Source organism: Gorilla gorilla, chromosome 8 (genome assembly GCF_029281585.2).
Source record: "Gorilla gorilla gorilla isolate KB3781 chromosome 8, NHGRI_mGorGor1-v2.1_pri, whole genome shotgun sequence".
NCBI lineage: Eukaryota > Metazoa > Chordata > Mammalia > Primates > Hominidae > Gorilla > Gorilla gorilla.
Genome location: NC_073232.2, coordinates 9272929 through 9299106, shown reverse-complemented (window position 1 = coordinate 9299106; position 26178 = coordinate 9272929). Strand labels below are relative to the sequence as shown.

General features: G+C 51.1%; 1 protein-coding gene across 4 annotated transcripts in view; it reads left to right on the top strand.

The window, feature by feature from the left end:
* The window catches only part of DIP2C (disco interacting protein 2 homolog C), a 419803-nt gene that overhangs the window by 324704 nt on the left and 68921 nt on the right, over positions 1-26178 (top strand). For all 4 annotated transcript variants that reach the window (XM_055353740.2, XM_055353742.2, XM_055353743.2 and 1 more), the window contains 9 exons: positions 4277-4416; positions 7232-7368; positions 9139-9347; positions 10411-10525; positions 11031-11232; positions 16077-16186; positions 17670-17750; positions 25002-25125; positions 25700-25821. In XM_055353740.2, the coding sequence (XP_055209715.1) occupies positions 4277-4416; positions 7232-7368; positions 9139-9347; positions 10411-10525; positions 11031-11232; positions 16077-16186; positions 17670-17750; positions 25002-25125; positions 25700-25821 (1240 nt within the window). The remainder of the gene's footprint in view (positions 1-4276; positions 4417-7231; positions 7369-9138; positions 9348-10410; positions 10526-11030; positions 11233-16076; positions 16187-17669; positions 17751-25001; positions 25126-25699; positions 25822-26178) is intronic.

The window sequence follows — 26178 nt, the reverse complement described above, 5'->3', positions numbered from 1 at the left end:
CGCATGATCTTACAGCTGTGACGGTTTAGCATTTCCTTTGAAGCATGTGGAACATATTCTGCTTGAGATAACGGAGAGCAGGTTCTTTTAACTCAGGATACAGTCCACCCTGGGAGAGCAAGGAGCCTGCAAGTCTAGACACATTCCAGAGCCACGAGCCCTGGATTCTATCCAAGCCACGAGGGATTTTCTGCCCTGGGCTGAGATTATGGTACATCAGGGTAGCCTTCCACCCTTTAGCACAGAGCTTGGTGTTCCAAACGCCACAAGGGGTTTTAGAGCCTGGACCCCAGACATGTTCCAAGACTCTTACGTTATGTCAGACCTGCAAGCCCTGCCTCAGCTTCTCCCGACACTCAGCTTTTCTGCCAACATACGGGAAGCATCATCTTGATTCTGCTTTTCTTTTAAAAATCAATGTATTGGTATACATACATATTTTATACTTAACTGCATATCTAGGAGTCTAAACTTTGACGTAAAAAAATCTGTATGTGGTTATTTGTGGGGCATAGGATTGGAGCAGAAACAGGGACTTTGCCTTTTGACTGTGATGTTTGCCTTGTTCATACTAAGAATGTGCTCACGTTGGTTGTGCTGTTTGCTTCCAAGTTTTTATAAAAAGAAGAGAGCAGTAAACTGATTCACTCAGTGTCCTGGGATCAGAGGCAAAGACCAGGGAGGGGCGGGCACTCAGGTCAGCAGGGGCTATGCTCTGGGTCCGAGTCCTGCTGAGCCCCACCACCCACTTGGGCAGTGAAGTCAACCTTTCTGTGCCCGAATCTTGTCATCTGAAAGTGAGGAATAATAGCCATAGGCTTATGGTGAGTTTTAAGTGAGTCCCTATGCATGAAAGACTCAGAACCATTTGGCACATGGAGGGTACCACTGGGCACTGGTTTGCCATCTGGAGGGGGAGGCATCAGCACCACCAGGTCAGAAGTTTAGGGGTGGCCCCAGACACCGCGTCTGTGGGGAGGTGGGGCTGTGAGGCTGCCAGTGTGTCAGGAGCACCCGCGCCTGTGTGTCGGGAGCACCCACGCTTCTGTGCCCGCCTGTGTGCCGGGAGCTCCCGCGCTTCTGTGCCCGCCTGTGTGCCGGGAGCTCCCGCGCTTCTGTGCCCGCCTGTGTGCCGGGAGCTCCCGCGCTTCTGTGCCCGCCTGTGTGCCGGGAGCACCCGCGCTTCTGTGCCCGCCTGTGTGTCGGGACCTCCTGCGCTTCTGTGCCTGGCTGTATGCCAGTGTCTTGCACATCTTCAAGGAAAGAATCCCGGGGCCATGCGTTTTCTCCGAACTAGCAAGGGAATCTATGAAATATGAATAAATGTACAGTGGCAGGTTAAATTAATGCAAGGTTAACGTTGCTAATATGAACATATTCAGCCTCCTGGAACTATCATTGTATAAGCGTAATTGAAAAGTTCCTATAGCAAACGCAATTTGTAATCTTAACATATTCAGTTATTAAATGTGCAGGTCTTGTTTCTCGTTAACTGTGTTTAAACATAGAAAAGAGGATCTTGGCTAGGCACAGTAGCTCACGCCTGTAATTCCAACACCTTGGGAAGCTGAGGAGGGCAGATCACTCGAGGTCAGGAGTTCGAGGCCAGCCTGGCCCACATGGTGAAACCCTGTCTCTACTAATAATAGCAAAAAAATTAACTGGCTGTGGTGGTGGCGGCGCCTGTAGTCCCAGCTATTCAGGAGGCTGAGGCAGGAGAATGGCTTGAATCCGGGAGGCAGAGGTTGCAGCGAGCCGAGATTGCGCCATTGCACTCCAGCCTGGGTGACAGAGTGAAACTGTGTCTCAAAAAAAAAAAAAAAAAAAAAAAGGAAAGGGGATTTTGTAATTGAGAGAACAAAACATGCGTGATTGGGCCCTGAGATAACTTTTTCCCTTCCGGCCCCTTGCCCAGCAGGTCAGTGTTGTGAATCTTGGCTAGCCCAGCATTTTGATTTCATGTGGCTTTTTAAAACAAAAATAAGTGTACCTTAAATTTTTACCACTAAGATAGTGTATTCCGGCTCTCATAACAAAGTACCACACACTGAGTGGTTTAAACAACAGACACTTGTCTCAGTTCTGGAGGCTGGAGTCGGAGACCCCAAGGTGTCACAGGGCTGGGTGTCTGGAGGTGCTGAGGGAACCCATCCCAGGCCTGACCCTGGCCTCCCTCGGGTGCTGCTCTGCTCAGTGATCCACCCCAGGCCTCACCCCAGCCTCCCTCGGGTGCTGCTCAGCTCAGTGATCCGCCCTGGGCCTCACCCCAGCCTTGGGTGCTCAGCTATCCTGGACGGGTACCTGTCACTCCAGTCTCTGCCTCCATCGTCACGTGAGCTTCTCCCTGTGTCTGGGCCTCTCTCTTCTCTTACAAGGACAGAGTAATTGGATTTAGGGTCCATTCTAACCCAGTATAACCTCATCTTAACCTGGTCATAAGATGGCCCTGGCTTAAGGTGGCTCAACTTCAATTTCCGCCTTTACAATGGGTTTATCAAGTTGTAACTGCATTGTAAGTCCAGGGGCATCTGTCTCTGAACAGGCCCTGCTTCCAAATAAGGTCACAGATAGGAGGGGTGATCTTTTGCGGGGACACGATTCAACCCACAGCAGATGCTGAAGCTCACAGTGCCTGACTTCCACACTGATCTTTGTAGAGGACTCTTGTAGGGTGAGGGGATGGTGCAGGGTGAGGGGATGGTGCAGGGTGAGGGGATGGTGTAGGGTGAGGAAATGGTGGCAGGACCACTGACCCTGTGTTTTCATTTTGAAGTTTTGATCTGTTTGGGGTCTCTGGGAAGTAAAGGCCAGGAGGATAATGGAAAGCCCAGGGATCTGAGCTCGCCCTATCTAGGTAGTTCTGTGTGGGTTTTCTTATTTGGGCAGACTTTTCTTTTATATCTGGTTAGCTCTATCCTTTTTGATTCTTACGTCTAGAAAAATTCTGTTTCCAGAGTCTTTCATGCTTTTTTCAATACACCAGTTACTTCAAATGAGATCTCCTTTTCCAAATATTAACTTTCATGTTGCCCCATTTATGTCTTCAGTTTCATTATAAACCATAATATTTTAAAGTTAAACAGCTAACTTATAGTCCAGCTTTTAGGTCTGAAGTGCATTAACGATTTATAAATGGAAAATTACAGAAACAATTTGTACCTAAATTGTGGTGACTCACTTAGATAACCGTTGAGGAATTGTTAGTTTTCAGGAATGTAATCCGTGATCTTAGATTTTAACTTATTTGTTCACAAATTCAGTCAGCAGCTATTCATTGCTAGACATTTTCCAGGGCTGGGATGCAGCAGTGAGCAAAACAAACTGGCCGCTCTTGGGAGAGTTGGGTCTGAGGGAGGAGGTCGCACAGGTAGTCAGAGGTGTGTGCTGTGGGGTGGGCACACTGGGTGGGGAGTGTTTTCTGAGGGGACAAGAAGTCCCCTGGAGACAGGGAGAGAGAGGGCCGTGTGGACGTCTGCCGGAGGAACGTCCTGGGTAGCAGCGAGAACCAGCGCAGAAGCCCCAAGGCGGGAGCAAGCTGGGGTGTCCGGCAGAGGAGGTGGGGTGGGCCCCAGAGTGGTGAACGTGTGCGCAGTGGTCTTCTGAAAACTGCCTTATGCGGACCCCTCTTCTCCTGACCCACAATGCATTCTACAGCTTGCCTGCCACCCAAATAGTTTTCCTTAGAACTTGGCAGCCACAATGGCACAGCGTAAATCTTATTTTAGATTCTTATAAAATTGGGCATATGCCCAGGCAGTCTGCATCTGAATTGAGGCTGGACAGTCAGGATTTCCATCATTGCCGTTCACTGGTTTTGTCTGCATTCTTGGAGTGGATGCACCACCTTCCAGACATTTGCAAAACTAGAAGAGCAGACCGTGCAGTGAGCAGGAGCCGGGAGGAAAGAGAGAGCCGGTCTGTGCAGGGCCGGGAGGGAGGAGAGAGAGAGCCGGTCTGTGCAGGGCTGGGAGGAGAGAGAGAGCTGGTCTGTGCAGGGCCTGCATAGAAGGGGAAGGAGAGGAGCTGCGTTGGTAGTTTACGGGTGTTCTTGGGATTCCCTGGGAATGTAGAGGCGGAAGCAGTAGACTCGCTGCCAGCTGTTCATAAACAGAACGAGCCATCCACTAATGCAGCCACATGGGCTGCCAGCACTGTGCCTGGGGTGCCAGCACTGTGCCCAGGGGTGCCCAGCCTGCCGCGTGTGTGCTGACTGCACATCTGTGATTGTGATGGCTTATCTGCTCCTGCATATTCAAGTTAAAAACTGTCATTACAGGCCCACGGATGACAGTAACCAGCCCCCGGGCCGGGGTGTCCTCTCCATGCATGGACTGACCTACGGGGTCATTCGTGTGGACTCGGAAGAGAAGCTGTCCGTGCTCACCGTGCAGGATGTCGGCCTCGTGATGCCTGGAGGTGAGTGTGGGTCGCAAGCCGCACAGATTAACCAGTTATTAAATGCTTTTCTAACACATGTCACCAAAGCCTGCGTTCCCACGTTCCCGTGGTGTGCCCTCGGGCTGAGAACCTCACTCCCAGTCTTCTGAAGTCTTTGTTAGGCTTCAGACATTTGAGGCAGTGTTCCCTCTCCTGGTAGATGATCAAGAAGATGGGGAAGGGCAGCTTTGCACACTGGGACCTCAGGCTGCTCTTCCCTGGAAGGCTTCGGGGCCAGTGCAGGGTCCACACTGGTGCCTGGGCAGCTTCCCTTCCCTCCCCCAGAGGACGTGCCCATCCGTCACCCTAAGGCACTAGCCAGAGTGGGAACAGCCAAGCTCGGCTTCCACCAAGGCAGACACGTGTGAAAATCAAGGAATGTGAGGTTGTGTGACCATGAAACCTGTTTTCAGCAGTAAGAGCCCTTTTTCCAAGTCTCAGAAGCCTTTTCCACAGATGCATGAGGAAGCGCCCAGCTGCAGGGCCCACCGTGCCTCCCCACCAGCCCCACGAGGAGCGCCCAGGCACCTCCCAGGAGCCGCTTTACCATTCTCAGGGTGCACACGCCTGGCGCTCAACTCATGGGGTCACGGGCAGCATCAGCCCCTGGCTGTTTGGCCCCAGAAAGGGAACCCGGCTCTTTTCTCAGCTGGGGACCTTGGAGCCTGTGTCTCCTGCTGAGCCCTCCAGGCATGGGGTGTGGGCTCAAGCCCAGCAGGGTAGCCATGCCTATGCAAGCAGTGCTGCCGCCTTCAGCAGCAGGTGCAGGGCGCCAGGTCAGGTGGGCCTCAGCAGGGACCCTCGCCCCGTGGAGTCTCACAGAGGCAGACCCCTCATGCCCCTTCATGGTGAGCTGTGCTAGGGCCAGGCACTCCAGAAGCTGTCTTGCCTTTCTGTTCGGCCTGTTTGGCATAAAAGAAAGGAAGGCAGCCCGTGGCTTCCCTCCTGCTCTCTACTCCCTGATTCCCTGCGGACGCCCTCCAGCATCCCCGCGGCTCTGCCTCTGCCTGCAGCCCTCCAGCCCCTGTGTCCAGCCCACTCCCTGCCTCCCAGCTGTGGCCAGGGCCCCTGGCTCCATTTCTTTAATATTTAATTTTCAAATAAATGGAGCTGCATGGTGAAATCTTCAAAAGGTTCTGAAGGACACAATGAAAATGCTCCTTTGTGACTGTGAGAACAACCGCGAGCTTCCCAGACCCCCTGTCAGAGGCACCTGGGGCTGTGGAACAGAGAGAGCAACTGCAGGCTTCCCGGGCCCCCGTCAGAGGCACCCGGGGTCGTGGGACAGAAGCCTGCACCCCCACCCCCACCCCGCGTGTGTCCTCTGCCCTGGGTTCCGGGGTTTTCTCACGTCATGATGGAGTACTGCGTACATACGCATGTTTTATGTTTTATCTTAACGGTCCGTTGTCAGCGCGTAACAAGCTCCGCGGTGTTCTCAAGGCAGCACGGTGCTACCTTGTGGGAGCACTAAGTTTATTTGAGCCCCCTGTTTGGTGATTTTCCCTCTTTTGCTGCTGCAGTGAGTGACCCCCTCGTGTCTAATGGAAACAGTTCTAGAAGTGGGAGTTCTGTTTCAGAGAGAACTGCCGATGTAATTTTTATGATTGTCTTTTCGAAGGTTGTGAAGCGATACCCTGCCGAGCGGTAAACAGCAGCACTTCTTTCTCTGCTCCCTTACCCACCGTATTACCTGACTTTTGTTTTTACCAATCTGATGGGTGAAGAATCTTTCAGTGTAAATTTAATGTGAATTTTTTTTTTTTTTTTTTTTTGAGATGGAGTCTCGCTGTCGCCCAGGCTGGAGTGCAGTGGCGCGATCTCGGTTCACTGCAGGCTCCGTCCCCCGGGGTTCACGCCACTCTCCTGCCTCAGCCTCCCGAGTAGCAGGGACTACAGGCGCCTGCCACCATGCCCGGCTACTTTTTTGTATTTTTAGTAGAGATGGGGTTTCACCGTGTTAGCCAGGATGGTCTCGATCTCCTGACCTCGTGATCCGCCCGCCTCGGCCTCCCAAAGTGCTGGGATTACAGGCGTGAGCCACCGCGCCCGGCCTTAATGTGAATTTTTCTTCCTGTGAGTTTAACTTATGTTTCCACTGTTTTGTACTCCAGCCCAGCGGGTGCCGGCTCTTTCAGGCTCTTTCTAAACAGCTCAGCTGTCACTAATGCACACTCCACCCCTCTGAAGCCTGAGGCTCTTGGCTCCCTAATCAGATTTGTGGATTGCAGTTGGGGGGTATGTAGGATGTTGTTGTTGGGCAAAGCATCGAAGTGTTGGTGGCACAGACCAGTGAGAAGTTACCAGCATTGAACCGTGTGCAAAGCGCTCCAGTGGTGTTCTCGGAAGGACTCACCTTGCACGGAGTGTGAAATCGAAGATTCAGATTTCCATAAGACATTAGAGGCTTGATTTGCAGAGTTCAAGTTGCACCACGTTGCACCACGTTGCTGATGCATGTGTGGCAGGTGGCCCTGATGTTGGTTCTGAGGTTCCTCCCCATATCTAAATGGCAGATGATGTCATGCCCCTAAATACAACTTGCGCATTAACATTAAAGCAATTGAAATATTTATTGATGTTTCAACTATGAAGTTTGACATGTTGCTGCAACAGGAAAAATCATGGCTCTTTAGGGAAAATGAGTGCCTGGCTGACTACCATCCGTGCAGTTTTGCTCCAGACCCCATTCCTGTTCACTGGTGTCCTCGTTCATATTCGCGTCTTCCCTGTTTCCTTTATTCTTCCCACCTGCCCCCTCTCACACTACATGTGCTTTCCTGTTTGCTTTTAGCCATCATGTGTTCAGTGAAGCCAGATGGGGTTCCTCAGCTGTGCAGAACGGATGAGATCGGGGAGCTGTGTGTGTGTGCAGTTGCGACGGGCACGTCCTACTATGGCCTCTCCGGCATGACCAAGAACACCTTTGAGGTAGGTGGAGGAGAGTCCTACCATGGGCACCATCTGTGGCTCCGTCTCCAAACAGCCCTTGCCAGGTGCATAGTGATAGATGTGGAATGTAAGATCCGTTTTAGCAAGACGTGTTTATATGAATGAAAACGATGGCACTTTACCACTTTTTAGCGCTTTTGATAAATTTGTTTATCAGCATTGTTCTGACCTTATAACCAGTGTTTAAAAGAATAAGCATGCTTTAAAAAGCATCCTTTTTGTTACTTTTCTCACTTTTACTGTGAAAAGTGGATCATTAGGGAACGTGCACTCATGTGCGTGAAGGGCCTCACCTAGGGAAGCCAACTAGAGCCCCTTTACGGCCCCTTGGCCTGGGCTACACGTGGCCAGGTATGAACCCTCGCCTGGGAAAGCGAACTAGAGCCCCTTTACAGCCCCTTGGCCTGGGCTACACGTGGCCAGGTATGAACCCTCGCCTGGGGAGGCCAACTAGAGCCCCTTTACGGCTCCTCGGCCTGGGCTACACGTGGCCAGGTATGAACCTGTGAGAACTCGAGCACACGGGTATGTAACGATCTCAGTGGCACAAGCAAGTATGCATGTGGTGTACACAGATGCGTGTGTAATGTGCGTGCATGGGGCGTGTGCACAGATGTGCTGTGTAATGAAGGGCTCAGATAGACACACGTTCAGTGCTGCAACTCAGAACTCTTATCTTTTTACCAAGTAGGTCCTGGCCTTAGAAGCAGCACAACATTTAAGCTATATGTAAGAAAATATAAATTGTTTGGGGATACATTTCCTAAGTGTTTAGAACTTTTGGTTGTTGTTGAGACAGGGTCTTGCTCTGTCACTCAGGCTGGAGGGCAGTGGCACGTTCACAGCTCACTGCAGCTTCAAACTCCTGGGCTCAAGCCATCTTCCTGCCTCAGCCTCCGAGTCACTGGGACTACAGGCATGTGCCACCACACCTGAATAATTAAAAAAAAAATTGTTGTGTGCTTATGGGGTCTCATGCTGTTGTCCAGGCTGACCTCAAACTCCTGGCCTCAAGCAATCCTCCCATCTTAGCCTCCTAAAGTGCCGGGATTACAGGCATGAGCCACTGTTGCTGTTCTAAATGTTGAGAACTTTGGATGTGGCTGAACAGATGTTACAGCACCTGTCCATGATAGCTTTCTTGAGTGTGAATTCAACTTTCTAAAATATCCCTCGAAACTGAGCTAGGTACAAATCTAAATAAAAACTCCATCTCCGTTTCTCTGTGATTTATCTGCAAGGGTGGAGGAAAAAAAGAGGTTTAGAGTTTGAACTGATTTGATTTGCTTCCTTAATATTTTTCTTTTCAGCATACTTCCAACAAGGGCAAATAACATTTTATGAATGAATAGAGATTACTTTAAAACTAACATACGTTGTTTAAAATGTACCTTGACTCTTCACTCGTCTTTTACATTGTGGTTTTGTAAACCAAGTAATCAGTTATTGCTGATTGGCCTCCTGTGAGACTTCTGGGTCTTATCTGTTCAGGGTTCAGAGGCAGGAGGCTCCAGCAGGTGAGTGGAGGTGCAGGAACAGATGGGGTCCTGCTGAGGTGGGCAGGAAGTGCTTTTCTGCCTCGAAGACTGTTGGCCACCAGCCATCACTGTGACCTCGGCCCTAGGGCAGGGTTGCTGGGGTGAAAGGCAGAGCTTAAGTAAAGCAGGTGCCGTGCTCGCAGGAGTAGCGGTGAGGATTAAAACCAGCTGACCACATGAACAGTGGCCTGATGGATGCTGTTTCCCCCAGGTGTTTCCCATGACAAGCTCCGGGGCTCCGATCAGTGAATACCCATTCATAAGGACAGGCCTGCTGGGGTTCGTGGGTCCCGGAGGCCTCGTCTTTGTGGTGGGCAAGATGGACGGCCTCATGGTGGTCAGCGGGCGCAGGCACAACGCCGACGACATCGTGGCCACCGCGCTGGCCGTAGAACCCATGAAATTTGTCTACCGGGGAAGGTCAGTGGCGTTCTGCAAATCAAGCATATGGTTTCCAGTCGGCCACATTTTTTATGTGGTTTTGAAGGGTTGAAAGTTGCACAGATTCCTTAAATGTATTGTGTCTCCGTTTCCTCTTCCGTGTTATTGAAGCAACTGGACTCTGACCTCTGAGATTTAATCCAGTTCTGAATGTGCAAGATTCTATAGAAATTCCCTGAGCTCCATAAATACATTTCCATTGAACTTCCCCTCTAGGTATAATAGAAATATGCGTTAGAAAACTTATTTCTGATAAATAACTGCACAAATTAAAGATCCAGATATCCATCGTGGAGCGGGTTGGAGAGACCCAAGGACAATGGTTCAGTCACAGACTTGCGTGAGCGCAGACACTCGCCACCTCCCTGTTCTACCAGTTTTCTTCTTCCCTGCCTTGCCTGGTGCACAGTGGAGGCTCTGTCATGAAATAACTTGCCACGGTTCCTGAGTTCTTGCCAAGCTGGAGGAAGTCATAAAGTGTTTTAGAGCCTTTTTTCAGTTTGGAAGCTGATGGGAGCAGGAAGTAGATACCTGGATATGATGTTGCTGCCTTTAAATTATCTTTAAAGCTACAATCTCTCTTACTGGAGGTGGCTGTGCTGTGCTGACGGTATAAGGCACATACACTTAGCAGAAAATCACTAGTTCTGAAACGGCAAATTTCTACTGATTTGGAGACCATTAACTTAACAGGTGCAAACTCGAGCTGTGAAGGGTGTGACTCTCTAAATTTTGGCAGGTCTGATCATTGCACATTTGCCCCTCTGTACCGAAAGGCGTAACCTGGTCACCAGAGCCCGCGGGTGCTGTGTGTGGCCTCTGTGGGGATCAGGGTGACCTTGCCTCGGCAGCATCCCTGGGCGCCTCCCACAGTTCTTCCCGTACTGATGAGTGTGGGGAAATTCGGAAGTACAGCGGCCGTTTTGAAGTCGTAGTTGCAGCTGTGTCACTCACGAGTGATGGTTATGGAGCCCCTGATCGCGGAGGGAGGGCTGCATGAGCGTCCCCGGCGCGTGCTCACCATGCTCCTGTGTCCCCGCAGGATAGCCGTGTTCTCGGTGACCGTGCTGCACGACGAGAGGATCGTGATCGTGGCTGAGCAGAGGCCTGACTCCACGGAAGAGGACAGTTTCCAGTGGATGAGCCGTGTGCTGCAGGTTGCCCTCCCTCGCCCTGGGCACTGGTCCCCTCTGTCTTGTTTCTGGCCTCCTTACTTCATTCAGATCATGGCATGACCAGCTGTGGCTTTGCCCATGGGGTGGCCCTTTTTCCCTTCCCTTCATTTGATCAGGAACTACATCAAGTGTCCAGAAACTAGCTCAGCAGATCGAGGGTGTAGGGACCAGGAATTTGCACAGCTGGTTCCTACCGGACACCTTGGGGAGGTCGAAGTAAGCTTTTTGTTTGATCTTGAGAACATGTTATCTTTTCTCCAAAGTTCCTTTTTTACTGTGTATGGTCTTCCACAAGCCCTGGGTAACATTATTCAGCTTTGGTGAGTTTAGTAGGAAAACCCTTTCTCTTACCTTGGCATTTTTACGCTGGGAACAGTGCTTATACTGCACAGACTTCTGTGTATTGTGGATCATATTTTGCATAATATAAATACGTACTGTTTATACTTCCTCTTATAACATGATTTCCTCTTTCTTAACTTTCTAGGCGATTGACAGTATACATCAAGTTGGAGTTTATTGCCTGGCCTTGGTGCCAGCAAACACCCTCCCCAAAACCCCGCTTGGTGGGATCCATTTATCAGAAACAAAACAGCTTTTTCTGGAGGGCTCTCTGCACCCCTGCAATGTCCTAATGTGCCCCCACACCTGCGTCACAAACTTGCCTAAGCCTCGACAGAAGCAGCCAGGTATGTGCACCACTTCGGCAGCTTGTGAGGTGCGGGAGTTCCCTTGGGGCTACACGGCCCTGGGAGGTGCGGGAGTTCACCCAGGGCCGCTTGCAGGAAGCTGATGCTTGCGGGAAAGAAGTGGTTACCCCAAGAAAATAGAATGGGTGGGGGCAACTTGGATTCTGGTCTTCTGGCTGTAAATGCCTTGCTTTTATTCTCTGTAGGCTCAGGGGTGTTAGTGTGGTCGTCAGCATGTAACTTACTGGCTCTGTTCTCTCGTGGCAAAAGCTCATTCTCCTGAAGGACACGGCCATGGTGCTCTCACTTTCTAAGCACATTGGGTTCACATGTATTGTTGCTCTTTCATTTCTGACCTACTTCTAATTTTTTTCTTACGTTGTAGATTTCCTTAAATATTCCTCCTCCATTTTTTTTTTTTTCCCCCACACCATTGTTCTCATGGTCTCTGGTTTTTGTGATTGGCACAGTTTGTTTCCGCCTCCTCCCACACACGGTTTTTCTCACAGTCTTTGGTTTCTATGATTGGCACAGTTTTTTTCCCAAACCGTTGTTCTCGCGGTCCCTGGTTGTTATGGTTGGCATGGGGAATGTGGAGTTGCAGGGAACAGTATCCATTTCACTACATTCTGTGGGTGCGTGGCCTTCTGTTGGGAGCCGCTCAAGCCATGGGCATCGTCCCTCAGGGAGTGCTCTGAAAGGGTGGAAAACGCTGCCCCTGTCTGCCGCCTCGGGACATAAACAGCCTTGTGAAGGACACGGAGGCAGTTGCTCTCCCCAGGCTGTTTCTGTAGTATGAAGATTTATAACGGTGTCAGCGCTCTCCAGGGTATCCTCATTGTAAACTCTGAAGTGACCTGATCCTCTCTCCCCACTGTTTGATTGTCAGACACACTCAACCCAGCAACCCCAGTGACCCACGGTCCCAGCTGGGAAGTAGTTCAGTAGCCGGTGGAGACAGGGTTCAGACAAGTGTTTATGGAAGGGAGGATCCTTTGCAAATACAAAGCTGTAATGACTCCATAGCTACAGGGCTCGGCTCACCTGAGCCAAAGGTCGAGAAGCCCAGTGACTGGGAAAACCCAGGCGAGAGAGAGCAGCCAGCAGCCTCACGCTGAGGTCAGGAAAACCCAGTGGGGAGACAGAGCCAGCAACCTCACACTGTGGTCAGGAGGCCTGCAGAAAGCCCTCTTCCTTAGGAGTTTAGCTGGGGAATAGTGGCCCAGGAGATTGGAAATCTTTTTACTCTAATAATGTACTTCATTAAATGAAGCTTCATGTGATTGATAACTTTAAAGAAAGAAAATAATATATATATATTTAGTGTCTCATCTGTTTTTGCTAAACTGAGAGGTTACATAATTTTGTGTCTTTAAAAAGCTTTTTAATGAATATTAACTGGCAGAGCTGAGGCCCTATGTCTCTGCTGAGGGCCTGATGCACAGCTTAGCAGACGTCCCCTGCCCCGGGGCCTCAGCTTCGAACCACAGAGAGGGAATTGGGCTGGATGATTTCTAAGGCCCCTTCGAATAAACCTTTAAAATGACCCTGACAGGTGAGTAGCCATTATTGGAAGCCAAAGCAAACATTCCTTGAGGCCATTTGTGGGTGATGGTGTTCTGAGATGATGGAAACAGAGACAGCCTATTGACAACCAAATTGCCTTTCTTCCTGCATGAATTCATATTTACTCAGTTAATGGCACTGTGTACCCTCAGATTATCTTATTTGAGCACAAAAGTATTAAGAGACCTTTAACTCAGCAGCTGAGCTGGCAAAAATATTGCAGAGTTACAAGGCAAGGTACAGTTCCACAGCTTTAAAGGTCCCTGGTAATATTGCCCCCGAATAGCGGGAGGAGTCCGCTGAGGCCAGCGCCGGGCGCCTGGGAAGGGCTTGCCTCCCACTTGGGATTTGTGTGTCTCGCTGCTGTCTTTGAGATAAAACTCCCGCCCTGTGCCCTGAGCTAATTCGCCAAGCATTGCATGGTAGGATATTTGATAATACCAGCGATGCGGCTGCCGACTTGCAGATGGGTGAATCCATTAATGGGAGCGGGAAGAGAGAAGAGACATGAGCCTCAAATACACACGTTTTGGGATTCCTCTCAACTCTGTAGCTTAAATGGCGAGGCTGTGATATACCCTGGGGGCATTTGGGACATGCCCACCTCTCTTCAACAGCGGACACTGTCAGCTGCTGCCAAGAACAGACTTTGAGAGTGAGGTGCAGCTAGAAGGCCTCTGCCTCTCTGGAGCCGTCGGGAAAACAGTCCCTGAGTCTGCATGGGGAGGCATTCAAGGTCCCAAACTTCCATCCAGAGGATGCACGTGGAGATGAGGGAACGTGCTACGTCTTCACGTAGCAAACGGGTACAAAATAAGGCTCCACAAAAAGCCTGATGTCTCCTCAAAAGCTCGCTTTCCCTACCCCAATCTGAATTCTTAAAAACATGACGGGAAACCTTGGAACCCATTTAGGCCAGTTTCCAAGTTGACTTCTTAGAAGAGCCGTCTCGTCTTGCCCAGCATCAGTCACCAAGGAGAAGGCTCAGAGCTTCATCAGCCAGGTGCAGTGGCTCACGCCTGTGGTCCCAGCAATGCGGGAGGCCGGGATGGGAGAATCGGTGGAGCCCAGGACTTTGAGACCAGCCTGGGCAACATAGTCAGATTCTGTCTCAAAAAAAATCTGTTAAAGATGCTTCATTCAGAAGACGCTTCTATCTGGTGGAGATAGAGGATGCGCAGCGGGTGAATGAGGGCCTCCCGGGTGTTGTGTTCTGAGATCGTGCAGGGGCGGCTCCCAGGTGTTTGGAGATCACAGAGGGGCAATTGTTCCCACCACGGGGCAGCTCCCTTCTTTCCAGAGCCTGACAAATTCTTTTGCTAAATGTGAAAAGGCTATTCCTCTTCCATACTTCATTAAGAACTAAGAAAAGAAATTCAGTCTGTTCACAACTACGACGTGAAAATTCAAAAATGATTTGCTGAGTGTAGGAGGCATCTTACTGTTACACAGAGTCCAGACTCGAGGCTCCTACACGTCGCCTAGAACCCAAGGCACCGGTAGGCAGCAGCCCAGACATCTGCTCGTAGACTGTTCTCCTCCAGATTTCAATCCTGGCTGAAGTGCCGTGCCTTCTCCTGCGCATCTGTGATAAGTGGAATCGTTTCTGGCAGCCTGCATTTGAAAAGGATGGCCGTGCATCTGTAGAGAGCCGGTGGTCCTGCTCTCCCTGGGGGCCGGCTAGAGGACGTCAGGCCCTGACTGCCTTGTTCTGGTGCCACCATTTCCATGAGCTTTTTGGGAAGCCGAGGGACATCGGTTGTCACGATGATGGGCTCATCCGAAGCCTTGTTCTGTGCCACTGCCCCGTCAGCTGCATCTGGGCACGTGTGTCTGTTTTTGACACAGCGATGAGCAACCTGCTTAGCCATAGCCCTGCTTGTGCAGTAACTAATGTAGCATGTGGCCTGGCTTAGAAACCTGTTACTTGACCTTTATCGGGAATTTAAGAATTTGATTTAATAGTAGCCTTCAAACCAAGGATTAGGCACAAATTGATCATGTCATTGTTATTTTACCTGCAATTCTTTTGGTAAACATTCTTTTACTCTCCCTGCTTCCTCTGCCCCTCCCCCTGCCCCCTCCCATCCCCCGTCTCCCACCTCCCATCCCCCGTCTCCCACCTCCCATCCCCCGTCTCCCACCTCCCATCCCCCGTCTCCCACCTCCCATCCCCCGTCTCCCACCTCCCATCCCCCGTCTCCCACCTCCCATCCCCCGTCTCCCACCTCCCATCCCCCGCCCCCCACCTCCCATCCCCTGCCCCCTCCCATCCCGTCTCCCACCTCCCATCCCCTGCCCCCTCCCATCCCGTCTCCCACCTCCCATCCCCTGCCCCCTCCCATCCCCTGTCTCCCACCTCCCATCCCCCGTCCCCTACCCTGCACCACCATCCCCCGTCCCCCACCCTGCACCACCATCCTCCGTCCCCCACCCTGCACCACCATCCCCCGTCCCCCTCCCCCCTCCCTCCTCCTTCCCCCCTCCCTCCTCCTCCTTCCCCCCTCCCTCCTCCTCCTTCCCCCCTCCCTCCTCCTCCTTCCCCCCTCCCTCCTCCTCCTTCCCCCCTCCCTCCTCCTCCTTCCCCCCTCCCTCCTCCTCCTTCCCCCCTCCCTCCTCCTCCTTCCCCACTTTCCCCAGTTGGTAGTCACCTCATTGCTCATGGATGAGCGATGACTTTATGACAGCCCTTGGTTTATTCTTCCACACCTCACTGTGGGCCTGACAGAACCTAAGACCTTTTCAGTCAGTATAACATACCGAGAAGCGACTCTATCCTGTCCCGTCCACAGTATCACTCTCTGACTCCACCCCACGACATCCGTATGTGAAATGTCCACTGTCTGTTTGTCCACAGCCAGCTCTCAGCTGTGTGGACCCCAGAGAACTCGAACAGACGGGAGCCACAGGTCTCTGCAGTGAGACAAATCCTGGCTTTTAATTCTGTGTGTGTCTTCCGTTTTATTTTTTACAATCGTGGCTGTGAGTGCCGGCACCCGGGGCTCTCACATTAACTGGAAAGTCAGGTGTGGGCTTGGAGGGCCTCCAGGGCGCTTCAGGGATGATAAAAACATCGTTTCTGAAGAACCTGACCAAGGCTTGTTACACTCCCCGTTCACAATCATTTGATTTCGTTGAATCTCTGTTCTTAGAAGGTTTATTCAAAGCCAGGTCTTTCCAGAAGTTTTCCGAGAGTAAGGTCTTTACCAAACTGGGAGGTCAAGTCTGAAGGAATTTCTCTTTTGTTTTCTCATGGCCATGTCTCTGTTTCTTTCTAGAAATCGGCCCTGCCTCTGTGATGGTGGGGAACCTGGTCTCTGGGAAGAGAATCGCCCAGGCCAGCGGCAGAGACCTGGGTCAGATCGAAGATAACGACCAGGCGCGGAAGGTAGGAGCTGGGTTCCTGATTCTCCCCGACCGTCCCCGACCTTCCCTGACCTTCCCCGACAGTACCCAACCTTCCCTGACAGTCCCCGACTTTTCTGACAGTGCCCGACTGTCCCCTTCCTTCACCAACAGTCGGCGACAGTGTCTGACTGTCCGCAACTGTCCCTGACCCGCCCCGACCCCGACCTTCCCCAACCCCGACCCTCCCCAACTTTCCCGACAGTCCCCGACCCGCCCCGACAGTCCCCGACTTTCCCAGCAGTCCCTGACTTTCCCGACTTTTCCCGACCGTCCCCGACCTTCCCCGACAGTCCCCGATGTCACGCGCTGGTGGTGGACCACCACTGCAGATCTTCCTTTATTCTACCTGTCCTCTCCTGCAAGAGGCCATATAATTTCATAAGAAAAATGTGTTTATAGGAGATACAAAGTTTCAGAAAATGTCACAGCGATGCAGAAATTGGTGAGGGGTGTTCAGTCCCACGACTTGCAGGACCGAGGCAAATGTCTGGCAGTCCTTGTACCGCGCACGGTCCCCCAAAGTACTCCTTTCTAGTTTCCCCACCAGCCCGGATTCAAAGCCCACCCTGCCCACAGCAGCTTGCAGCAAGGCTTCTGTCCTGTGCTCTTTGGACTCTAAGAAGCAGTTCAAAACCCAGGTTAGGGGGCCAGGCCTCCTGACAGTGGCGTTAGAAGCCGTGGGAGAAACTCCCGAGGCCCAGACTTTGCACATTGTGCTGTGTGTGTCCACGGTCCCCATTAGAACCGTTCGGCCTTGAGAATGCTCAGGGTTCACCCAGAGGTCCTGTTTCCCGCAGCCACAAGTGTCCCCTTCTGTGTGGCCCATTAGGAAATGGGGCAAAATCAGCACCGTGAAATGTTGATGAAACAGATGAACCTTATCTGTGGGTTTTTCTGTACCCTGATGTGAAATAAGGCTGCCCCTTTTACTGTGGACCAGATCAGTAGCACACATGTGGTTTAATTTGTGGCTTCATGCCATCAGGGTATTGCCATTCTAGAAACCTAAATTTATTAGATCCTGCTTTTTAAAACCAGATAGATCTGATTCTCTCACTGTAGCCACCAAAATCCGCTTTGCATCTTCTGGAAGCCCCAGGAGAAGGGATTTCTGTGCAGGCTGCTCCTGCCTATGAGGGAAAGGGTTCCCATCCTTGGGCAGACTTTCAGAAAACTTCTCACACCAGGGTGCAGCACCAGCCCTTTGCTTTGTGACTCTGACTCGGGTGCTGTGAATGTAAGTCCCTGCAGGAACAAAGCTATGGGCACTTGCTTGTCCTGTGGTCGTGTGTGACGGGGATTTTCCCAGCATGCATGTCTTCGACTCCCTGCAGAGAAGCACGCGGTTTTAAGACCCAAAGCACTCAGCCTCTATGGGTTCGAGTATCCAGCTTGCCCCACCTCAGCCCGCACAGCCTGATCCAACCGCACAGCCTGATCCTCACGCCTGTGCTTTGTTCCAGTTCCTGTTCCTCTCGGAGGTCTTGCAGTGGAGAGCACAGACCACCCCGGACCACGTCCTCTACACGCTGCTCAACTGTCGGGTGAGGCGCGGAGCTGGCCTTCCCTGGCTACTGGCCTCAAGGGGCCTAGCTTGGTTCCTGGGAGCGCTCCTGCTTCTTTCTTTGAATCCTTTTGCTTCAGTCTTATGCAAATTCTTTTTATGTTTTGCTATTTTGACTAATGAGACTTTTGTAGCTAGGGATTGCTTTTAAACGTAAGCATTTGTGCAGTTATTTACACCTATTTGTGTGTACAGATATTTTAGCAACCTATTTACAAGATTTCTCCCCCAAAATGAGTAATTAATGATATCTACAAGAGAGAAATCGTAAGTCTATGAGATATTTGCATTTTTATTTTGATTACTAAACTAGTTTTTGTTTTGTTTTTTGTGTTTTGAGTCAGTCTCGCTCTGTTGCCCAGGCTAGAGTTCAGTGGCACGATCTCCACTCACTGCAACCTCCACCTCCCTGGTTTAAGCGATTCTCGTGCATCAGCCTCCGGGTAGCTGGGACTACAGGTGCCCACCACCACATCTGGCTAATTTTTGTATTTTTAGTAGAGATGGGGTTTCACCATGTTGGCCAAGATGGTCTTGAACTCCTGGCCTTGAGTGATCCACCTGCCTTGGCCTTCCAAAGTGCTGGGATTACAGGCGTGAGTCACCACACTGAGCCCTAAACCACTTTTTTATACACCAGAAGTTATGTTTATTGCAGACTAAGGAATGAAAATCATTTCCACTTTGTAATTAAAGTTCCTGTTTACACTTTACATGAGAAAACTACACTCATCGAATATTGTTCCACCGTAGTACTTAAGAGTAAGGCATTAAATAAACAAGCTAATACTATTAACAATAAAAATTAAATGCAAAAATCTTAATATGCTTGTTACTACTTTTTACCATGGAAATAAAGCTTGAAAAATGGATGAAAAATGTAAGTCTTCTTGACAAGTATAGGTACTTGCAACTCTTCAAAAAGTCATGGCTGTTTAGAATTGCTAAGTATCAAAATCTTAGTGTGCGAAGCAGCAGATTGAAGACAAAAGGAAATGCCAGCAGCATCACGAAATTATTCCCCGACTCTCTGGTTTGAGTTTCAGTTATGAGACCATTCTCTGCACGTGGCTTAGTTAATAAGGAACAACCTCTCCTCCTCCTCTGCCAGAGAAGCGTGTGTCGTCTTGACGTTGTCACGGATGCTGAGTTGATCCCAGCCATTGGTCGTTCACTGTATCTGCTCAAGACCATTTCCCAGGAAGAGGCTTTAAAACCAGGAAGGCCCGTTTCTGCCACCACCTTCTGGCCCTCGTTCACTGGCGCCGTGATGGAGCCCCTGCCCCACGCTGACAGCTCAGGTGTGGGGGCTGGAGCTCTTGAGGACCGGAGTTGCTGTGGGTCCCTGTATCTGAAATGCCTACCTTCCACTTTCCATCTTTCTCCACTGGACCCTTCCTCACCCTGTGAATATGGATGATACCGCCTTTGCTAACCCGATCGCCAGGTTCGCCGGCCTTTTTCCTGCCCATCTCTGCTTGTCTGACTCTTTGTCCTCTCCCAGTAGTATTTCTCCCGTAAACTGCCTGTGACTTGTCATTCCTCTTTCCCTGTGGTCTTGGCAGTTCTCTAGAGACTTCCAATATCATCTCCAACGTGGTGGCCTAAATCTGCAGCACTAACTCCAGCCTCCTTCGGCACCCCAGATCCCTTCTGCTGAAAGTGCTTCCTCCCTCCCCTGATTTCCTCACAGAGGTGGCTACCCCTCCGCAAGCTGCAAGCAGTCAGGGGCGGAGTCAACTCTGTCTCCCTGAATCCCTGCCCCGATGTTGCCTGACAAGCTGCTCCCATGTCTGGGGGTTGCACAGGCGTGTGTCCAGTAATCTAGAGGTTTTGATGGGCAGCTCAAGAAGTAGCAGACCCCCATATACACAGAGATTCAGACATGATTTGGGTGCGTTCATGGGCAACATGTACCATCACGAGGAGAAAAATAGAGCTGTTCCAGCTGTGCCTGATTTGGGGAAGATCCCTCAGATTGCTGGGTGGTGCCACGGTCCTGGGCTTGGCATCTGGTCTGTCTGGCCCTGTGGACAGCCCCGTGTCCCTGAACACCTGTGGTCACCTGCATAGCTGGATGCTGGATCTTCAGGGAAAATGTGTTTCCCAGAAATGATTCAGGTTCTATAAAAAGGGCTTCATTAGGATCAACTGCAAATCCGATGGGGGCCAGATGTAGGGATCAGAGCCATGAGTGATTTACCTTAGGACTGTGTGGAAGGCATGGCCTGAGGATGTCTTTTCCTTGGAGATGTGACCTGTTTCCAAGGCTCGCTGGACATAGAGATGGGCATGCTGGAGCTATCGCTTGTGTTATTTAGCGCCAAGCATCAGATCAGGCATGTGTCTTTCGCTCCTCTGCTGCCTCGTATGCACACTCAAGAGATGCTGAGCCTGGACCAAGGTAGCAGCATCGTCCTCACGGCATTCATAGTGTCATCCCCACCTAAATCAGCTTCCCTGTTCAGCACCGTCCAACGGAAACTCAGTACACGCCACATACAGAATCATGCATTTTCTAAAAGCAAGATTTTAAAAAGGAAGAAGAAACATGAAATTCATTCCAGTGATGAATCACTCCACAGACCGTAAGTGTCCGTTCAGCACGTACACCAGCCGCCCAGCTGCTGCTTCCATCAGGGATGCACGTTTCTGCTGATGATGAATTTGGCCCAGTCTTGCTGGCCGTGTAGTCACGAGCTCATTTAAAGTGGTGGAGGCACCATGGCTCACGCCTGCAATCCCAGCACTTTGGTTGGATCACTTGAGGTCGGGAGTTTGAGACCAGCCTGGCCAACATGGTGAAACCCCGTCTCTACTAAAATACAAAAAAAATAGCTGGGTGTCTTGGCACATGCCTGTAATCCCAGCTACTTGGGAGGCTGAAGCACGAGAGTCGCTCAAACCCGGGAAGCAGAGGTTGCAGTGAGCCAAGATCACGCCACTGCACTCCAACCTGGGCAACAGAGCAAGACTCTATCTCAAAAAAAATTAAATGGTTGAACCAATGGGTTTGTAGCCAACTCTTCTGACCTTTTTTAACTTATACCTTCTTTAAAATTTTAAAATATAAATTTAGTTTGGCTTTTTATTCTTGGGTTTTTTTTCCCCAAGTTGTTAGATTTCATGTGAAACGTTAAAATGGTCCCAAGTTTACAGAAACTGACACTGAATGTGTCTCCTTAGACAAGGGCAGACTCTTTGTTTCCCTGTGTGCCCCTCCGGTCATGCTGCCTCCCAGCACTTCTGTGGGGGAAAAGCCAGCCCTCATTTCTCTGATGAAATGGTTTTACCTAGAACCTTCTTCTTAGCTGGTGGGTTTCAGGACGGAAACCCCAGTGAATGTTGATGGGGATGCCAGAGAATGACGACTGTCACCTGCGGTGAATGGTTGTTGCTTTATGGGACACTCGCCGAGAATGCATCACATTCTTAACACGGAGTTCATGGGAAAATGGAAAGTGCAAGCAACACTTAGTGGCATTTCTCCTGGGGTAGAGATTGCATTAGGATTCCTGGGGAGCAAGGCTGAGGAACAGTGTCACGTGTGTGGAGTTGCCATGTGATATAGCTGTGTCCCGTTCAGCCACACGGGGTGGGGAAAGGTGGCAAGGAAGAAGGGAAACTGCTCAGTCGCTGCAGGTGCCTGGGACTGCCAGCCTGCAACGTGAGCCAGGAGCAACTGTCCCTCCCAGCCAACGGTGGGGTCCAGTGTTCATTCACCTCGTCCTTTCCAGGCAAGAAAGGCACCTACCTGGTGTGACCCATGGCCCTGCCTGGCCATGGAGCGAGGGGTGCCTGCTCATGTCCGACCGGCTGTGAGATCGTGTGCCTGTCTCCAGCACAGCATCATCTCAAGGGGCTTTGAGGCGCCCACCTGGTGTGACCTGTGGCCCTGCCCGGCCATGGAGCGAGGGGTGCCTGCTCATGTCCGATCGGCTGTGAGATCGTGTGCCTGTTTCCAGCACAGCATCATCTCAAGGGGCTTTGAGGCGCCCACCTGGTGTGACCCATGGCCCCGCCCGGCCATGGAGCAAGGGGTGCCTGCTCATGTCCAACCAACTGTGAGATCGTGTGCCTGTCTCCAGCACAGCATCATCTCAAGGGGCTTTGAGGCACCCACCTGGTGTGACCCGTGGCCCTGCCTGGCCATGGAGCGAGGGGTGCCTGCTCATGTCCGACCGGCTGTGAAATTGTGTGCCTGTCTCCAGCACAGCACTATCTCAAGGGGCTTTTTAGGAACTTAATTTAAATCACCCTGTGAGCTGGCTTCAGGACCTAACACCCGAGAAGGGCACCGTCCTCGTGGAGCGTGACTGGAAGCTTTGCTGTTTGTTTTTAGGTCAGCCCTGAAAGACATCAACCAGCATTGAGAAAATTGTGTTTCACAGGGTTATCAAAGATAAAGGACAGCATGCACGTTACACTCACGCTTTGCAAGTACCCATAGGTGGGGATTTCTGTGCACCAGAATCAAAACATTTTCAAAGACACTCTTGGCTGCTGGCTGTGTCTCATCTGAGCCTCTCAAATCTCAGGACCTAGAATTTGGGCAAACCACAGGCTTTGTCATCTGACAGCAAAGCGGATGTTTGATGGGGAATCAGCTTCAGCTCTCCAGAGATGGGGAAGAAACAGTTCCACAAGCCGAACAAACCAGACTGGGCACTGCTGCTGCAGGCAGGCCTGGCATGAGCATGGGCTGTGGGGGTCTGGGCCTCCCTCAGCGGGGCGGGGGCTGAGCCGATTCTGCCAGGGCTCTTCTCTGAGACGCGTCCATGCTCACGGCGATGGGTGCTGTGCTGGTTTTCCTTGTTGGGAGACCTGCCCCTGGAGTCGGGGTGGACCTGAATGGGTCCCATCAGCACCCAGCCTGGCCGTGCTGGGTGTCTCTGTCCCATGTTCACTTGAAGAGCTCAGAGGATGTTGGCGGCAAGGAGCCGGTGGGCTGCTGCTGTGAACAGGTGGCAAGGAGCCCCTCTAAGAGTAAATGCTCAGAGGAACAGTCCAGTTTCAAAGGCCCCCAAATCTATCTTCTCAGCGGGATTTCCCGGACTCCAGCCCTGCGTTCCTTGTTGTCTCTGCCCATCTCTGCCCATCTCTGCTGCCACCTGCTCTTGGGCTCTTCTACTTTAAATCACTTTCTGTTTTCTAATTTTTTAGGTGTCCTCTAAGTGGGGAAATAATTAAGGAAAATGTGCGAGATGAGAAGGTTGAATTCAGAGAAATGTAAGCTAATCCTCTCCATGGAGGAGACCAGCCACAGGCGGCAGGAAGGGTCTGAAGACCCACCGGGCAGTGACGTGGGCCGCCTCCCCGCAGCCCTGGTCCTGGCGCAGAGGTCCTCAGGGAGAGTATACTTTCCCCACAGACCTTGCTGCGCTCATCGGCTGTCTTGTGGACGTTTTGGTAGAGGTCAGAGTCTGGTGTTCACATCTTGATGCTTCCTGAGACATTCTCTTCCACTCACCACGGCCCACCATGTGTTTCTGACACGGGCCCTTCGAGCTGGGAGGCTGACGTGCTTTTCCCAGCATCGCCGATGAATAGCCCCAGACACTGTTCGTCCATGCGGCGTCCTTTTAGTTGCACTAACTCGGCTACCCGCAAGCCCCTCTGGGCCTCTCTCCCTGCGCCTTCACTCTGAATCGCAGCGTCCGGTCCCTGACAGCCTTGCCAGGCCCGCCGCACGCTCCATCCCCACACTCACGCATTCATCTTCGTAGCTGTGACTCACATAAGAATTCCTGGGCCGGGCACGATGGCTCACGCCTGTAATCCCAGCTCTCTGGGAGGCCGAGGCGGGCGGATCATGAGGTCAGGAGTTCAAGACCATCCTGGCCAACATAGTGAAACCCCCGTTTCTACTGAAAATACAAAAATTAGTTGGGCGTGTTGGTGTGCATCTGTAGTCCCAGCTGCCCAGGAGGCTGAGGCAGGAGAACGGGAGAATTGCTTGAACCCGGAAGGTGGAGGTTGCCGTGAGCTGAGATCACGCCACTGCACTCCAGCCTGGTGACAGAACAAGACCCCATCTCAAAAAAAAAAAAAAAAAATTTCTGAGCCCGGGTGTTCAGTCACTCTTTGGCTCTGGAGTCTTCCTGACCCCATGGACTGCAGTCCAGTTGCCCACTGCTTGAGGGAAGATCCTCACCCTGTTAATAGCTGTGAGACAGAATCTGATCACAAAGAAGAGGTTTTTAAATGACTGTAGAAGCAGTCTTCACATCTGAGAATGCTGCAAAGGAACTAGAACTGTAAAGTGTGTCCTCAGGAAAAGCTTGTTTTGGTTAGTTACGTGCTTATAATTTGTAATTTATTCACATTTTTCTTTATAGCTTAAATAGGCCAAGATGGGAAGATCACTTGAGGCCACGAGTTTGAGACCAGCCTGGGCAATGTAGGGAGACCCCATCTCTATGAGAAAAATTTTTTAAATTAGCCGGGCATGATGGTGGCACCTGTAGTCCCAGCTACTCGGGGCTGAGGCAGCAGAATTGCTTGAGCCCAGCAAGTCCAGGCTGCAATGAGCAGTGATCATGCCACTGTACTCCAGCCTGGGAGACAGAGACCCTGTCTCAAAAAACAATGAATCCCACACTCTTGTGATGTTTCTTGGTATATATCTTGCAACTCACCTTCCCTCACAACCCTCATGTAAGGTATTTTCTTGCACAAATATGTTTTCCATTTGTTTCTGCATTAAAGTCTGTGTGAAAATGCGTTTGATAGTTCTTTTCATTCCTGTAGGGTGTGTGTATTTATTTTGCTTTTGTTTTTTGCTTTCTGACTTCCTTGATTTTTGATGTGGTCTTTCTAAATTAAAATTTTCAATTAGTTTTCTGATGTGCGGGTGTACTAGGAATTCCCACTGCCCACGACAGTGACACAAGTCCCAGAATTGCCAGGGTTTTTTGTTCTACCGTTTTTTAATTCACGTAATCATTTTTTAAAATATTGCTTGTTACTCTAAATATATCTAGATGTTTCTTTGGTCTGCACTGCTTACCTAGTTGGAAGAAAATGGAGTTGACCTCTAACGTATATGTAGTTTTGGGGGAAGCTGAAAACGTTCTAAAATTGACTGTCATGTTGGTTGCACAGGTCTGTGCTTGTTCTAAAAACCAGTGATGTATGCTTTGCGTCAGTGAGTTGTATGACGCGTGCACTCTCTCTGCAAGCTGCTCTGCTGAAGGAATCTTAAGCGCTTGTCCCTGTGATCGGCCCGCAGGGTGCGATCGCGAACTCGCTGACCTGCGTGCAGCTGCACAAGAGAGCTGAGAAGATCGCCGTGATGCTGATGGAGAGAGGCCACCTTCAGGACGGCGACCACGTGGCCTTGGTCTACCCCCCAGGTACAGGCGCAGGGTGGGCTTCCCCTGAGAGATGGCGGGCCGGTCCAGTCAGCCGCAGTGCGAGGAGGTCCCTTACACCTGCTGGTGCCTGAGCCGAGGGTCGCGTGATGGCTGGGAGTCTGCACTGTATCCAGCTGGATGCTAACCGGCCCGTTTGTGTCTGGCTACGACCACTCACAGGCACCAGCCGCATGTGCTACTGTTAGAGGCTTCGATAAAGTGATGTTTTCAATGACTTTTATATCCGAATTTGTGCTATTAGATACCTCAGGTAATTCACCTAATAGTACCTAAATCTTGACTAAATTCACAGTTACAAAGGTGGGTAATTCCTTAGCAAAATGATGTCGACATTAAACCTCCAGGCTGCCTCGTCACCTCATGTCTGAAAGGACAGGTAAATGACAGTGACCGCCAAAGCTGACAAAACCCACCGGGATGACGGAGGCTGTGAGAAGCTCAGCTGCTCGTTTCCCTGTTGAACTTGCCCCAGACAAGCATTGATGCCGACAGGGAGAGTGTGCACTCAGCAGCGTGGTCTGCTTCAGTAATGATGTTTCTCTCCTTGTTGTAGGAATAGACCTGATAGCAGCGTTTTATGGTTGCCTGTACGCAGGCTGTGTGCCAATAACCGTCCGTCCCCCGCACCCACAGAACATCGCGACGACGTTGCCTACTGTCAAGATGATTGTGGAGGTAACATGCCTGGGAACGTCGGGGCCTCCACCTGCCTGGAGCTGAGTGTGGAGCTTGCAGCGCGCAGACTCTGACATCTCTCAGAGCAGCTGCTGGCTGTGGAAGCCGGGGTGTGTCTGGAGTCAAACGGTCAGGACAGGGTCTCTACCTGCAGGGAGCCTAGAGTCTAGGTCTAGAAGTGAGAAGTAAACATGTGTGTGAAGGCAGAGGCTGGATGGTAGCCTCTGCAGGGTCTTCCCTGGAGAAAACGGCTCCCAGGAGAGGGCATCGCCACCATTCCTCGGGCTTCCCCACGAACCCAGCCGAGCACACCGACCACGGGAAGAGGCAGGGCTTTTTCCAAAGCCCTCTCCTCAA